Source organism: Bos mutus, chromosome 25 (assembly GCF_027580195.1).
Source record: "Bos mutus isolate GX-2022 chromosome 25, NWIPB_WYAK_1.1, whole genome shotgun sequence".
NCBI lineage: Eukaryota > Metazoa > Chordata > Mammalia > Artiodactyla > Bovidae > Bos > Bos mutus.
Genome location: NC_091641.1, coordinates 28,285,084 through 28,300,364, shown reverse-complemented (window position 1 = coordinate 28,300,364; position 15,281 = coordinate 28,285,084). Strand labels below are relative to the sequence as shown.

At 50.9% G+C, this 15,281-nt stretch overlaps 1 protein-coding gene across 5 annotated transcripts; it reads left to right on the top strand.

The window, feature by feature from the left end:
• Positions 1–647: 647 nt before the first annotated feature.
• On the top strand, positions 648–15,250 carry NTAN1 (N-terminal asparagine amidase). 5 transcript variants are annotated; one of them, XM_070362626.1, is made up of 11 exons: positions 660–803; positions 2,711–2,792; positions 7,505–7,607; positions 7,684–7,749; positions 8,034–8,142; positions 9,875–9,948; positions 11,131–11,184; positions 11,739–11,792; positions 13,023–13,120; positions 14,407–14,520; positions 14,904–15,250. In XM_070362626.1, exons 2-11 carry the CDS (start codon positions 2,778–2,780, stop codon positions 15,081–15,083), a joined length of 867 nt encoding a protein of 288 aa, XP_070218727.1. In that variant the 5' UTR covers positions 660–803; positions 2,711–2,777; the 3' UTR covers positions 15,084–15,250. The 5 variants fall into 5 exon arrangements, with proteins under 5 accessions (XP_005906400.2, XP_070218728.1, XP_070218727.1 ...); XM_005906338.2 differs by lacking the exon at positions 2,711–2,792 and having other exon boundaries at positions 648–803; XM_070362627.1 differs by lacking the exon at positions 11,739–11,792 and having other exon boundaries at positions 654–803.
• Positions 15,251–15,281: the final 31 nt, after the last annotated feature.

Here is a 15,281-nt window from a genome sequence, read left to right as displayed (position 1 = left end):
ACAGCCCTTTGAAGCAGTTTCGCAGACTTGCTCTAGTTCACTATGATGAACTTAGGCAGGCGACCCCAGTGCCCAAACTCAGGCCAGGTTGGCTGAATTGTGAGCCTGGCTGCCGCTGCTGCTGCTTGCTAAGTTGCTTCAGTTGTGTCCGACTCTCTGCGACCCCATAGACGGCAGCCCACCAGGCTCCCCCGTCCCTGGGATTCTCCAGGCAAGAACACTGGGGTGGATTGCCATTTCCTTCTCCAACGCGTCAAAGTGAAAAGCGATAGTGAAGTGCTCAGTCGTGTCCGACTCTTAGCGACCCCATGGACTGTAGCCTACCCAGGCTCCTCGGTCCATGGGATTTTCCAGACAAGAGTACTGGAGTGGGGTGCCATTGCCTTCTCCTGTGAGCCTGGAGCTGAGGGCAAAGGCCCTCTGGAGAAGCGCGGCTCCTCCCCATCCTGCGTGTCTTTCCACGCTTTCAGAACTACATTTCCCAGCGCCCCTTGCGGAGGAGGTGGGCTCCCTCCGGTTTGTACTACGTTTCCCATGGGGCCCTGCGACCCCGCTCTAGATTTCCTTAGCCTCTTGGGACAGCGCCTCCGTCGGACTCCATTTCCCGGAGGCACGCGCGGCGCGGCGGGCGGGGCGGGGCGGCCCGGGACTGGGGGCGGAGGGCGGCCCGGGGGTGGGGAGGCCGCTGCCTCCCTGGGCCTGCCCGGGCGGCCGCCTCCGCGATGCCGCTGCTCGTGGACGGGCGGCGAGTGCGGCTGCCGCAGTCCGCCGGGGACCTGGTCCGAGCCCACCCGCTTCTGGAGGTAAGCAGAGCCCGGGCGGGGGGCTACGAGGCGGGCCCAAGGGAACCCGCAGGCGGGCCAGAGCCCTCCTCAGCCCGCCAACGCCGGCACCACCAGCTCTTCCCGGAGTCAGGCTCGAAACTTGGCGCAGCCGAGGTGCTGTTGGCACATCCGGAGCCTGGGCTTGAGGCGTCTGTGGAGCTTTTACCTTCTTTGGACCTTACAGGGCATCTGCAGAGGCCCCACTCTTTTTCCAGAAGAGGGGACGGGGGCCCAGAGAGGTTAGGTGACTTGCCCAAGGTCGCCCAGCAGCGCGGCTGGAGGACACGCCGGGACCCCCTCTTCACATATAGGGCGGTCCTAGCCCCCCACTTCGGATTTTGACCCGTTTAGGCGAATCTGGGCAGCGCCCTGGGTCGCTCCCTTGCCGCGCATCCCCACCCGCGGTGAGTGCAGCGCCCTCCTGGGGTTTTCAGGAAGCCGGAGGTTGTTCCGGGTGTGGGCAGGGGCATCCCGACGGGTCCCCTGGGCATCTGGCCCCGGGGTGTGGGGCTCCCGGCTATTTTTAGACGGAAGAAAGGGCCCTCCGTGTTTTCCCCCCGCTGGGCTGTGTTGAGGACCACACCCTATGGGAGGTTTTTTTTGTTGTTTCCTGCTTTTGTCCTTAGATAGACCTCTGAACCCTTATTCGATGCATAAGCGGACACAGTTTGGAAAACGGTTTTTACTGTTAAAAAAAAAAAATCGGAACCAAACCTCCCACTTGCCCCAGATCCAGTACAACCCATTTCATGGAATTAAGAGATGCCCGCTGAGCCCCTCATGTGCCTTGATTATGGCTTTTGCCTCTTTTCTTACAGTTAGGGTATGTATAGGATGGGGATGTTTTTTATGTTTTTTAGCCATAGAGTGGCTCAAACACCATAACTGTTAATTAAGTGCCATACAGGGGAAAATGCCCCTTTTCACTCTGCAGAGTGAATCTCAGGAGTCTGGCCAAGTCTGTGGGCCTAGGGAAGATATTCTTGAGGTTTCTTCTGTACCAGTTGGGCGGTGTGTAATGATTTTGTCCAGCAGGCTTGTTTTGTTTATTTTCCCTTGATCTCCGCCTCCCCTGGGGAGAACATAAGCTTCCTGAAGGCAGAGTATGTGTCTTCCCTTTGTATCCTCAGAGCCTAGGGCAGACCCTGGCAGGGAATCTGTGCTTTGTAAATATGTGTTACACAAACGTGTGAGCAGAATGACCCCTGAAAAATGAGGCGATGTTAATGACAAGGGAAGAGGGGACAACTCTATGTGATTCTCAACTTAAATTTCAAGAAAGCCGTAGTAGTATCAGCCAGTACATGCTGGGCGCCCAGCGGACACTGGTCATCGTGTTAAGCACTCTCCTCCTTTGCTGTGTCACTGCCACACCATTAACAGCTGAAGCTGGGACTGGGACTCACTAAAGGGAAAAAGTTGCAGCTGCCTAAAGAACGTAGTGACACTATATTTATGTCTGTTAGAAAGTTTCTATGAAAAAGTTAGTCCAAGGCAGCACCCTAAGTGTGGAGAGAAGGGGAATGAGGTGAGATACCAGGAACCTCTAGAAGGGAGGTTTGGCCTCTGGGGAGACTCGGCCTAGAAAGGCTGTGGAGTGGGGACCAGTTTGCCTTACAGGAGTGTGGCTGGGGTGGGCAGCCTAAGGGGAGAGGGGAGGCATTCTTGCCGGGCCAACTGGACTGTGCCCCCGGCCCCTGGGCAGAGCAGGAGGGGCTCCGAGGGCGGGTGAACTGGCTGGTTTCCCTGGCACAGAGGGCAGGAGGGCAGAATGGGAGGCAAGCCGGGAGAGGTCGGTCATACTTAAGTTGCAGAGGTTTAGATGGGTCGATCAGCTGACACACAGTGTAGAGAAATGAAAGGTTTAATTATTATTTGTTTAATAGCAAGCAGTATCCCCTTGGTAAGAAAATAGAAGTCTCCAAAAGAAGAAAAAAGAATCTGACCGCAGCCATGCTTCACACTTTGGTGAATATCCTTACAGAGGTTTTTCTTTGTACATGACGCACTTTTTTACATGGTAACGTCCTGTATCTTCTGTTCTATAAGGTGTCTGTTTTCCTGTGACAGCAGGTTGTAAGTATGCAGTAGCAGCCATTACCAGCCTGTCTACAGCTATGTTTAGCATGGGATAATAAGAGCAGCAACAGTAATAGCAGTGCTGCGGAGCTCGCCAAGCATCCCAGCCCTAGGAGGCAGGTACTACTGCTGTTCCCGTTTTACAGTTGGGGACTCTGAGGCACGGGGGTGGAGTGAGTTGCCCAAGGCTTTGCGTGCTGCGAGAGGTGAACCCTGGCGGGTTTGCCTTCGCCTCTGGAGCAGCGCTGCTCAGTACGGTAGCCATTGGCCACAGGTGGCAGTTTACATTTAGTTAAAATTCAATAAAATTTAAAAATCAGCTCCTCAGTCACACTGGGCTTCCCAAGGGGCTCAGTGGTTAAAGAATCCGCCTGCAGTGCAGGAGACACAGGAGATGCGGGTTCTATCGTGGGGTTGGGAAGATTCCCCTGGAGGAGGGCAAGGCAACCCACTCCAGTATTCTTGCCTGGAGAATCCCATGGACAGAGGAGCCTGGCGGGCTACAGTCCATGGGGTCGCAGAGTCGGACACGACGTGAAGCACACACACAGTCACACTAGCCATGTTTCAAGTGCTCGACAGTCATGAGTGACAGCGGCTGCAGGATGAGACAGCAGGTGCAAATGCTGCCGTCCCCACAGAGAGCGCTCTCGGACCTTGCGGTCCAGAGCCTGCGCTCTTATCCAGCCTCTGGATGCTCAGAATCCGGTCCCTCAGCATCTTAGGACTTAATGATCCCATGGAATTCCACATAACATAGTTCCTGCTTTTAAGCATGCGAGACATTTCTGCTCTTTCCTCTTGAGGAACATTCACAGAGCTGAATCTTTATAAACCCCTGTAATTATCCCATGGAAGGGCTTTTTGAGCAGAAAAGCCCTGTAACACAACCGGTGTTTTGAAGCAAGGATGTGGGTAGGGGAGACCTTGGGTCAGGACCAGGGAGCAGAGGTGGGGAGTAGGGACAGCCACTCCCCACAGGCCTGCTCCCAGTTAATCCTCCCACAACCTAAGCAGTGGCCTCGTTTCCCAGAGGACGGGATGAAGCACAGGGGCTCAGGCTCAGCCCAGGTCACTCGCTCCAGGACGGGGCGGGGGGGGGGGCGCCCCCTGCCCCCAGCATTGTCATGCCTTGTACCTTTTGCTGGGGGCACGAGTTGCAGGAATTGAGGCGAGAGGCGCATGGGGTTCAGTGGAAGAATTCTCACCTCCCACACAGGAGACCCCGGGTCCTATTCTCGGCCACAGTATCATTGTGCTCCCGTTTCTTGCGCTTCCCAGGTGGCTCAGCAGTAAAGGAGCCACCTGCCAATGCAGGAGACGCAGATTCGATCCCTGGCTCAGGAAGATCCCCTGGAGGAGGAAATGGCAACCCCCTCCAATAATCTTTCCTGGGAAATCCCATGGACAGAGAAGCCTGGTGGGCTACAGTCCATGGGGTCGCAAAGAGAGTCAGACACGACTGAGCAACTAAACAGCTACAACTGCAGGTGTAAGGGAAGACGGGCCGGAGACCAGGGAGGGCCCTGTGGCGGGAGGGAGGCTCAGTTCCGAGGGCCGGGCTGGGCAGCGCTTTCATACTTGCTGTCCCGTTTTTGAAGGAAGAACAGACAGAGTCTGGCAGAGGGGTGCGGGGGACTTAGTCGTCCTCTGGGGTGCACCTCAGTGATGGTTGAACACAGGGACAGTCAGCTACAGCCATGGGCCGCGTTCTGTTGGTGGATGACCCACCAGCCCAGAGTGGTTTCTGCATTTTTAAACGATGAGGGGAAAGAAAGGAATGCTTCCTGACACGTGACGTATGAAGTCTCGTGAAATTCAGTGTTCAGTGTCACCCATGAATATTTTCTGGGGACACTGCTGTTTGTCACATGTTCTCTGTTGATTTCACACTGAGGAGCTGAAACCGCATGGTCTGCTAAGCCCCAAATATTTACCGCCTGGCCCTTTTCTGAAACAAGTGCACTGACCCCGGGGATAAGAGGACAGTGCCCTCCGATAGGAATTGAGAAATGAGGGTGAGCAGTAGCAGGAGAGACTGAGGGAAAGGTTTGGGGTTTTGTGTGTGTGTGTGAATCTGAGTGTTCAGAACATTAAAAAAAACTTGAGAAACCTGGGGCTGCTTTTATTTCAGAAAGGATATGAGTTTATATAGTAGGGCTGGGTGCTTTTTCTTAGAGGAGAACTTTGGCTAATCTTCTTTGAAAGTGACAGACCAAAGCAACGTCGCTGTTTTCCCTTTCAGGCCGTCCTCTCTCCTGATCAGTGCGCTTCTGTTTCTCTGGGAAACAGTAGGTGCTGTGTAGATCAGAGACGTTGTGATTTGGGGTTCTTAGGTAAACAAGTTATAATTCATTCCTCAGAAATAGCTTTGCTTTTGGGTGGTGACCCAGTTGTGAAAAGGAGCGGTAAAAATTTGCCTTGACTCCTCCCTCCCTCTCCCCGAAACGAACCAAAAGAGGTGAGTATTAAAGGAATGATAAAAAAAAGGAAATTCTGCGTTCTCCTTTATCTTACCTTGAATTGAGGTGAGAAGTGGTATGAAAAGGAAGAGCGCTCACTGCTCTGAGGTGTGAGTTTTTGCACAATCGGCTGCATTTCTTTCTCCCTGACTCGGCCATCGGATCGCACACTGTGCTTCATTCAGTCCTTCGTTCCTTTCTTTTTAGAAAAATATTTTACATTGAAGTATAGTTAATTTGCGATGTGTTGATTCCTGCTGTATAGCAGTGATTCCGTTTTATGTATTTATATTCTTTCTCATACTCTTTTCCATTGTCATTTATTACAGGATACTGACTGGTTCCCTGTGCTACATACAATTAGGACCTTATTGTTTATCCATTCTGTATGTAATAGTGTGCATCTGCTAATCCCCAGTTTAATTCCTTTCTGAAGTGGTTCCTCACTATTTCTCACTGTACTTCCTCTCTGTGACTGCTGCCTTGCTTCTAATTAGTGGAGGTTTATTAGAAGAGAACTCTCTACAACTCATCGAATGGATTGTCATGTTCTCTTCTATCTCTTGTATTTTGTCCAGTAAGCCAGCACTAACCGAAATTAGCCCCAGCTGCGAGGAATGGCCGGCAGCCAGTGTAAGTCTATAAAAATGTTCCCTGGTCTAGACAAGTGCCTACACGCTCTGTATTTGCACACGTGGTTAGGAAATTGTTTATTGAGGAGTTTATTTTTTGTAAGTAAGAAGGAAATTAGGATACCTTTTAGAGATGCATCAATTTGACATTTTTGAAAAAAAAAAAAGTTTAATTCTCATTAAAGAATTAATTGGGCTTCCCTGGTGGCTCAGACAGTAAAGAATCTATCTGCCTGCAATGCAGGCAATCTGGGTTTGATCTCTGGGTCGGGAAGATCCCCCGGAGAAGGGAATGGCAACCCACTCCAGTATTTTTGCCTGGGAAATCCCATGGACAAAGGAGCCTGGTGGGCTACAGTTCCGGGATTGCGAAGTCGGATACAACTGAGCAACTGAGCGAAGAATTAACTGGCCACCTGAGTTTTCCCCGCTCCAGATTTACTACATAAAAATTTATACAGATACTCAGTGGACACCTAATGTTACCCTACCTTTTCATTAATTTGCTTATTTATGAGTTCTCTTTTTTGGTTCTCTACTGTAGCCTTTTCTTTTCTTTTGGGCCACGCCATGTGGCATGTGGAATGTTCCCTAAGCAGGGATTCAGCCCGTGCCCCCAGCATGGGGTGCTCAGTGCCCTAACACTGGACCACCAGGGAAATCCCCTGGTTTTCTACTTTAATAACATAGTTACCTCATAGGGCATTTGGAGAATAGAGGAACGACAGCTGGGACAGTTAAATGACGTGCGTTGGCCTTGTTCCGACACCATCATGGTTATACTGGTGGTTCCTTCCAGTATTTTCCCCTATGTGTAGTAACATTTTCAGCATTGTCGTACTAATAGCATATTTACAGCTTAAATTTCTGTTTTCCCACTCTTGTGTCTCGCTCTTCAGTTTTACTTTTCTCAAAGCTCCTTTCCCGTAGTCTTCATTGTTGGCGACTGTGCAGTTAACAGCTGTGAGCCGGTTCTGCATAATGGCTTACCTTTTCTGTTGTCGTCCCCAGCTTCATGCCGTTCCCGGTAACACAGGGATAAGCGCATTGGCATTTGGGGTTGTTTCCACAATACAGGTTTCCAGAGCGGGGATTACTAGGTTGGGGCATAGGGAAGGCTTGGACCCATCCTCATCTTTAAAGAAAGTGAAGAAGGGCTGTCATTTCTGAACCACTCACTCCACTAGTCCATCTGATCCGATTCTCTTTGTAGTTGCAAAGGATTGTGGAAAAGGATCTTTGCATCTTATTTCATAGGTTTTAGAATGTTGTTCTCTAGGGTGAAAAAAACCCAGAACTTCCTTGCTTTCTTTATTGTTCCACATGGTAGTGTTTTTGTTTATCCCACTGCGTTTTTATTTTAGCCTTTCTGTCAGATAATACACACACCTCAGACCTCACGAGGGTCTGTTTCCACCTAGGGCGCACTTTGGCTCTCTCCACCTATCTAGTTACTCAGTCCTCACTAATTTCCATCACTATTTTATTTTTTTTTTTAATTAAACAGGAAAGAGCCAGACTTCTCAGAGGTCAGTCTGTTCAACAAGTGGGACCCCAGGGCCTTCTGTATGTTCAGCAAAGAGAGCTTGCAGTGACCTCCCCAAAGGATGGTAGGTTAGGAACCAGTGAATTGGGCCTTCTCCCCAAAGGCTAGTGGATATTTTATTTTATTTCTTTTTTAAACAGGCTCCATCTCCATTCTGGGTTCTGATGATGCCACCACTTGTCACATTGTGGTCCTGAGGCACACAGGTATGACGAGAGACACGCAGGAAACCGTTCCTTACCTGGACCCACCGCGTGGGACCACCAGCGTCTCGATTTGCGTTTCCTGGCTCCGCTCACCTCTCCTCCGTCTGCATGGCCCCTCCCCGAGGCCCTGGTCAGATGGGTTGGCTGGGCAGCCCAGACGTCTCTGTTTTTCCTTCTTGCAGGCTGTTCAAAGATGAGGCGGTCCGAATGGACAGGCGTAGACCTGGGCTGCGCCCCGAGTTCTCATCGGGAATAACATGAGTCGTTTCACCCTTGTTCTTCAGGTAATGGGGCTACCTGCTTGACACACTGCGACGGAAGTGACACCAAAGCTGAGGTCCCCTTGATCATGAACGCCATAAAATCCTTTCCCGACCACACTCAATGTGGAAGGTGAGCGCCCCGCTCCTGCGTTGCGTCCTGTGGGGAACTTGGCCCCGTCGTGTAGAGGAAGCTGCCGGGGTGCCCGCCCTTGCCTCAGCAGCTGCTCAGGGAAGAGTGGGCGACGGGACTCGGGGCCGGCCCCGGAAGGAGGGTCTGGCTTTGAACCTGCAGTTGTGTTCTCAGTGGCGCTCTCTTGGCCTCTGTGTGTCCGCCGATGCCTTGTGGCGCCAGCAGTGGAATCTCTCCCTTTCTTCAGGAGGTGTTTGTTGAACGTTTCCTGTGAACTAGAACTGGTCATAGGTGCCAGGGGCCTCGCAGTGAACGGAGGAGACAAAACCCTGCCCCGGGGCTCACAGTCCACGGGGAGGAGACGCCAGCAAAGCAGGATGCTAAGTAGCGGATGGGCTGTGAGGAAAAGGAGGGTGAGAACGAATGAAGGGGGTCAGCGTTGCAGACTGTGTGCAAGACTGGCGCCCACCTGAGCGCCCAGCACAGCGCCTGCCTGCTTACCAGTGACAGACAGCATGGTCACCTCTGCTTCCCACGTGCGGCCCCCGGGCTGGGCTCTCAGGAGCCACGTGGCTACTTAAGGGAGCCGCGACCCCAGCCCAGCTGTCCGGCTGGTGCTCGCTGTCGCCTCCCCTTTCTCTCTCATCGCCGGGCCTGGCAGGCATGGCTCTCATTGTATTTGAAGTCTGGGGCAGCAGTTCACTGGAATGAACTAGTCTAGTCATACACATGTTCTTCAAATCCCAGGGATTTAAGGAAGGCCTCCTCGCTGTCACAGTTTCCCTAGTGGAACACAGATCCGTTTTTAAGTTTAACTCTCCCCTTGCTGGGTCTCTGATGGCCTGGGCTGGCCTCAACCTTGTGTCCTGTCAGACGCTGAGCCTGGCAGGTTATATAGCTGGACTGGGCTCCAGGCCCAGGGCCGTGGTTCTCAGCACACGGTTGTGAGAGAGGATTCGAGGCCACCAGATGCTTTGCGCTGAGCCGCTGACACAGAAGATTCTGGGGCCTTCCTCAGGAGGATTCTGTCTGTCAGTTGAAGGGAATGTGAAAGGTGGCCGCACTCTCTTGAGCTCGGGTCCCCAGGTCGAGGATGGAGGTTAGCAGAGAAGTGAGCCTGGGAAACGCAGGGTTAACAGAGTTAATGTGGTTTTTCCAGCTATAGGGTTTCCTGGAGCTTTGCTCTGCTGCTGTGCGTGGTGGCTCCCCTGGGAGCGGGTGAGGCCTCCCAAGCATATTTAACCCCAAGAACACTTTTCTGTCTCGTGCGGCCAATGTTCAGGGGGACGCACTGAGGAGAAAGCTGGTCTCATAGATAAGCATGTGCTTCAGACGCTGACCCGGTTTCCTTCTCTGTAAAACGGAGATGAGACCCCTGTCTCTCCAAGACACTTGCTTCCTGGTGGCGGAGATGCCCCTGCACAGGGCTGGGTCAGTCTCGTCCCTCCCCGACCCTGCCGAGACTTTTAAGAGGTTTCTGAAGTGTCCCGCTCAGGGCGGGTGAGTAGTGTGACGTAATCGTCATCTTCCAGACCAGCCTTTCTTACTCTTGCCTCCCAGTGGCATCATGTTTGAGACACAGCGCCCCTGGGCCCCCGGGCAGAACCCCAGTGTGTGCGCCATGGCGTGAACAGGGCCGGGAGCCAGGAGCTGAGGCTCGGGGCAGACCCAGGCCTGCCGGGCCGAGCCGAGCCATCCCGCCTCTGAGCACACCCTCCCGTCTCTTTGCCAGGCTGGAAGCGCACTTCGTGGGAGGCTTCAATGACGACAGGCAGTTGTCACAGAAACTGACTCATCAGCTCCTTAGTAAGTTCACTTTTCCCCTCAAATCTGATAAAAATGTGTACCTATTTTTGCTTAGATGAAAATCTCAATTAGTACAGAACCTGCGAGGGTCACACCTGCTGGGAGCCACCCAAACTGCTCAGCTTGGAATCTTCCATAAACACTGGAGAGCAAAGAGCTAAACGTTTAGAGCTCATGGGATGGGGACAAGGTTTTCCTTCAAAACAGTAGGTGATGCCTCACAGTAAGCCTGTGAATTGTGTGGGAAAAAAACAAACCACCCTCCTGCAGAAATGTTCATGTTAATCTGCAGGAAGTTAAAATAACCCTGATAATACTATTTTTTCTTGGTTAAATTAGCAAATACCGCCATGAGAAAAAACAACGTTGTTCTGTGATTGACCATGAAGCAGCGAGGTGGGCGTACTTCCACCCTGCAGTACTTGGGTGGAGCCTTCGGTGGAACCTGGAAAGCCTTTTGGCATCATGGTCCATCACAGACCCAGTAATTTCTCTTTTGAGAATCTTTTCTAAGAAAATTAATCTGAAATGTGCATAGAGATTTACACCTGAAGGTGGGCAGTAGATTATTTACAATAGGAAATCTAAATGTCCATTAGTAGAGGCATAGTTATACATACCATTAAAAAATATTTAACGAAGAGGTTTGAATTGCATGGGAAAATACCGTGTACAATCAATCAGGATGTGAAATTGTCTGCACGGTGTCTGAGCTCAGCTGTGCATGGACAGGCACGGCAGGAAGTACACTCACTGTTAAGTGCTAGGATTATCGGCAGGAGAAGCCCATTCACTTACACCTTTAAAAGCCACATACTCTTTATACTCTTCTATATTTTCCAAATGTTTCATAATGGTCAAATTTTTTTATGACCCATCACCAGGGAAAAACGTCCTTTAGGAAAAGGTTAAAATCTTATGACTCAGTTTGTCCCGCCAGCCTCTCAGAATAGGGAGAAGGAAAGTCTCTGTGGAAGTTTTCTCTGGGCCCAATGCTGGGAGCGCGTCTGACCCTTGGCAGGCAGGGTGCTGGGTGTCCGCTCACGGGTCTCCGCCTCCGATGGACAGGCCAGGCTGTGGTCTAAGGGTGGTGGATCCCACCCTCCATCCCCCTCTTGTTCAGCGTATGCTCTGCTACTTAAGGGAACTTTTTTGACATCAGTTTTAAAATTCTCATTGTAGGTGAATTTGACAGACAAGAAGATGACATTCATTTGGTGACATTGTGTGTGACAGGTGAGCTCCGCCATCCTTCCCAGAGCAAAGCTGTAGCTTTGGGGGATGTTTTGCCCTCGCCCTGAAGGCAGGACCTCACGTCTGTGCCTCAGTTGCAGACGGCACCATGTGTCATCAGACTGCTGCCCTCTTCCAGCTTTCCCCGTATCTGCTGGCATGGCCCTCCCTGCCCTCCCACATCCAGATCCTGTGCAGCCTCCGCTGAGATCCTGACCGCCCCACCCCCCAAGGGCTCTCCTCTGACCTCCTCAGATTCTCAGCAGCCTCTTCCGTTTTCTAGGAAGGGGCGGGGCTGGTCCTGAGAGGAGCTGCCGCCACACGTGTGGGTGATCGGAGGCTCAGACTCTGGAAGGGCAGTTTGTTCCAATAACCTGACCGCCCCGGGCTCAGCTGGGAAACGGGACACAGGCCCTTCCTTTCATGTTCTGATCCCCCCGCCTTTCCAGGCAGGGGGAGCTCCTTCTTGGCCTCTGTTTATAGAAAATGAAAGCAATTATTTAGTATTTCTTAAAAATTAGATCTTAAAATTCCCTTTCTTTTTTTTAACGTGTTAGAATTAAATGACCGGGAAGAAAATGAAAGCCACTTTCCAATAATATACGGCATTGGTAAGTAGCGTGTTGGGCGGAGGGTCTGTGATCTTACGCTGGTTAAAGGCCGATTCTGCAGCTGGTGGGCCCGGGGCTGTCAGTGTGGCAGAGCCTTAGGCCCAGGTCCTGACTCCTCTCTGGATCTGCTGGGTGAGCCTGGGCATGGAGCTTACCTTCTCTGACCTTATATCTATGAGAGAAAAAATTGTCCACATCCTAGACTGTGAAGGGAAACAAGGCAGCGAATAGAAAGCCTGGGCCTTAACCTGGTTAGGGGGCAGCTCGATGTCAGTGGGCTCTGCTCCCCCAAGAGGCCCCTCTGTTTTTCTCTAGCCAGAGCTCTAGGGGCTGGAATGGGGCGGTTTGAATCTTCTTGTACTCAGGGAACTAATTAAGGTTCTGATGGAGAACAAAAAGCCTACAAAGCAAAGTGAAACCATCAGGCTAAAGATGGTTAGCCTGAAAGAAAGCCAGAGTGTCCCTTCCTCCTATGACAGCCCCTGGGACTCCTGAGGCATTAATAGGCTGGGACTGGCTGTCTTTATTTATTTGCCAAAAGTATTTATTTGGCTGCATTGGGTCTTAGTTGTGGCACGTAGGGTTTTTTCTTGCGGTGCCTGGGCTTCTCTCTAGTTGAGGCACCTACTGAGAGCTCAGTAGTTCAGGTGAGGGCTTAACTGCCCTGCTGCATGTGGGATCTTGGTTCCCTGACCAGGGATTGAACCCGAGTCCCCTGCATTGGAAGGCAGATTTTGAACCACTATACCACCAGGGAAGTCCTGAGACTGGCTGTCTCTACAGAGGGTTTCTGCCATATTCCTAACGTTCGGTTTATTTGGCAGGGTGTTCACTGCTTTATTCTCTATCCTTTGTATGTCAGAAACAGTCATAACCAACACACACCACCAGCCCTGGCGCCGATCCCAGGCCACGTCCGCAGCCTTGTCTTGCCAAGGCTTGTCTTCCTTGTCACAGGGCTGAGCAGGGAGGCCTTGCCACGGGCTGCCTGAAGAGATGGCGCGTCTCCCAGGTGGGGGCGGCCCTTGGTCTGGAACCAGGTCTTACTGGGTCCAGCTCGGGCCTCAGCACTTCTCAGTGAGATGCCTGGCCAAAGGGTTGCATTCTCCCTTCCCAGAAAGGGAGAGACTGCCGACACGTAACTTTGTTCAGTCCTATCATGGGCGATGGTATGCATGGGAGACTTACCAGCTCCTTTTGCCAATTGGAGTCATCCTGTTGTCCCCACAGCTGTCAACATCAAAACTGCGGAAATCTACAGAGCCTCCTTCCAAGACCGAGGTCCGGAGGAGGAGCTGCGGGCTGCCCGAGCTTTAACAGGAGGACCAGTGAGTCCGACAGCATCTTGTCTTAACAGGGTGAAGGGAAAAGGGGGGGCATCAAACTCTAAAGCCTTGAGCTTTATCCACCTTGGAAATGAAAAGTTTCTGATGGCTTCTGGAAAGCTGCCCATGATCAGGAACCACCACACACTCACAGCACGTAGAGAAGAAAGAATGTTTTAGGTTAGAAGCGCAAGACCCCAGTTCTCTGCCCTGAAGATGTTGGGGATATATGTGAATCCCCCTGCATCCAGATCCAAACAAAATGAACCCCATGTACTTTGTAAGAACTTTACCAGTGAAGTTACTGCAAAGAAAGGAGAGCTAAGTGGGGAGAAGAGGCTTTTCTCTTCTGTACTGCAGGTCATGCTGTCCCCAGACGAGGTCACTGGAAAGCAGTTTGCTGGGATGAACTGATGCCCAAAGAATAATCAGATCAGTTTAAAAGTCTGATTGCCTTTCGGTCTTTTTAGTTAGCTAACACCTTCATTTTAAAAGTTAGGAAAAAAAGAATAAGACTTACATGCTGTTTGAGGAACAAGTGAAAAAATCCTTTAAAAACACGTAATGTGAAAAAAACAGAAATCGCATCAGTCTGCTTGCTTAGGAAAAGCTGCCGTTTTTCACTGGAAACGTCTGGACCCAGTGGTCTGTTTTGCCAACCCTTTGACATTGTCAGGTTTCCTTTCTCAGTGTCTCAGGGAGAACAGTCTTGATTTAGCCAAGATTCAGGACATATTTTAGTCTCAGTAACCGAAATTGAACATTGCTGGTTAAGCTGGAAACTACCATTGGCACATTTGAGAATTCAGGGAATTGATCATTTAGCAAATTTTTACGAGTTGGCTTTTCCCTTCTTTTGAGGGGGCAACAGGCATGTGTGGTTTTAAGCTCCAAGATGACTAGGGGTGTGAACAAGGAGGCGGCAAGGCCATGGCCTTGGGTCAGACACACGGGGTCTGCAGCCCAGCCCGGACACTACAGACGCGTGACTTTGGGCAGCAGGCCCATCTCTCTAAGCCTCAGGTCTCCAACCAAAATGGAAAAAACACCAGCTTCCTGCAGGATTGTTGTCAGAACTAAACAAAATGATGTCTGTTGCCCACCAAGTGCAGTACCAGACCAGTGGGAAGTAGTTAAGCGGCAGCTTGTTTCAGTGAGAGCAAACTTGAAAGACGCTTCTCTACCAGATAGATGCCTTAAGTTCAAGACGACACGGGAGCCTGCGTTAAAGGCAGCATTTCCACCGATAACACTCCTTAAATTCTGCCCCTGAAATGTTCTTTTTTTAGATGATTAGCATTTACGATGCAAAGACAGAGCAACTTCGTATAGGACCGTATTCCTGGACGCCATTTCCCCATGTGGATTTCTGGTTGCAGCAAGATGATAAGCAGATACTAGAGGTGAGCATCTACAGGCTGGGCATCTCTCTGGCCCCTGGTTTCCTCATCTGTTGAAGAACAGAGTGTAGACGAGACAACAGCAGTTCCCTCGGTGTCTGTGGAGGGCGCCATTTGCAGACCCTGCTGAGCTGCTCCTAATGTTAGTCGGGGGTGAGTGGATCCTGGGTAGATGTCTACGCAGCATAGCAACAGGCAGCCATCTGCTTTGTTCTTGTTAACCCAGCACACCTGTTCCTTATGTAACTTTACAAATTATATATATTTATACAGTGATCCGAGAACAGCCTGATGAATGTGTAAGGAGCACAGAGACTCTTGACAGCTTTATCAAAGTAGGGAACAAAGCAGGTTCTCCTCTCACACCCCAAATCTTGTTTTTCCAGAACCTTTCCACATCACCCCTGGCTGAGCCCCCCCACTTTGTTGAACATATTAGATCTACCTTGATGTTTTTAAAGAAACATCCTTCTCCAGCTAACACACTGTTTCCTGGGAACAAGGCTCTACTCTACAAAAAAAATGAAGATGGCTTATGGGAAAAGATCTCTTCCCCAGGAAGCTAAAAAATAGGAATTACCAAAGAAAGCACCTCTCTGATACAACAAAAGACCCCTGCTGGGGGCAGGGAAGAGTGTGAACTTGGAAACTTCCTCCATTGAGTCTGAGGTCTCTCTCCTTACTCAGTGTTTTTCAGATGACTTTAAAATAAAATCTTATTTTGGCAAAGGCATTTGTTTAGGTTTTCTTCTTGGTTAGTATTA

Bases quoted from the DNA above. Each gene is read 5' to 3' on its own strand.
- NTAN1 (XM_005906338.2), top strand. From the start codon at position 723: ATGCCGCTGCTCGTGGACGGGCGGCGAGTGCGGCTGCCGCAGTCCGCC. The intron at 13,121-14,406 runs GTGAGTCCGACA...TTCTTTTTTTAG, and splicing joins GAGCTTTAACAGGAGGACCA to ATGATTAGCATTTACGATGC. The intron at 14,521-14,903 runs GTGAGCATCTAC...TTGTTTTTCCAG, and splicing joins ATGATAAGCAGATACTAGAG to AACCTTTCCACATCACCCCT.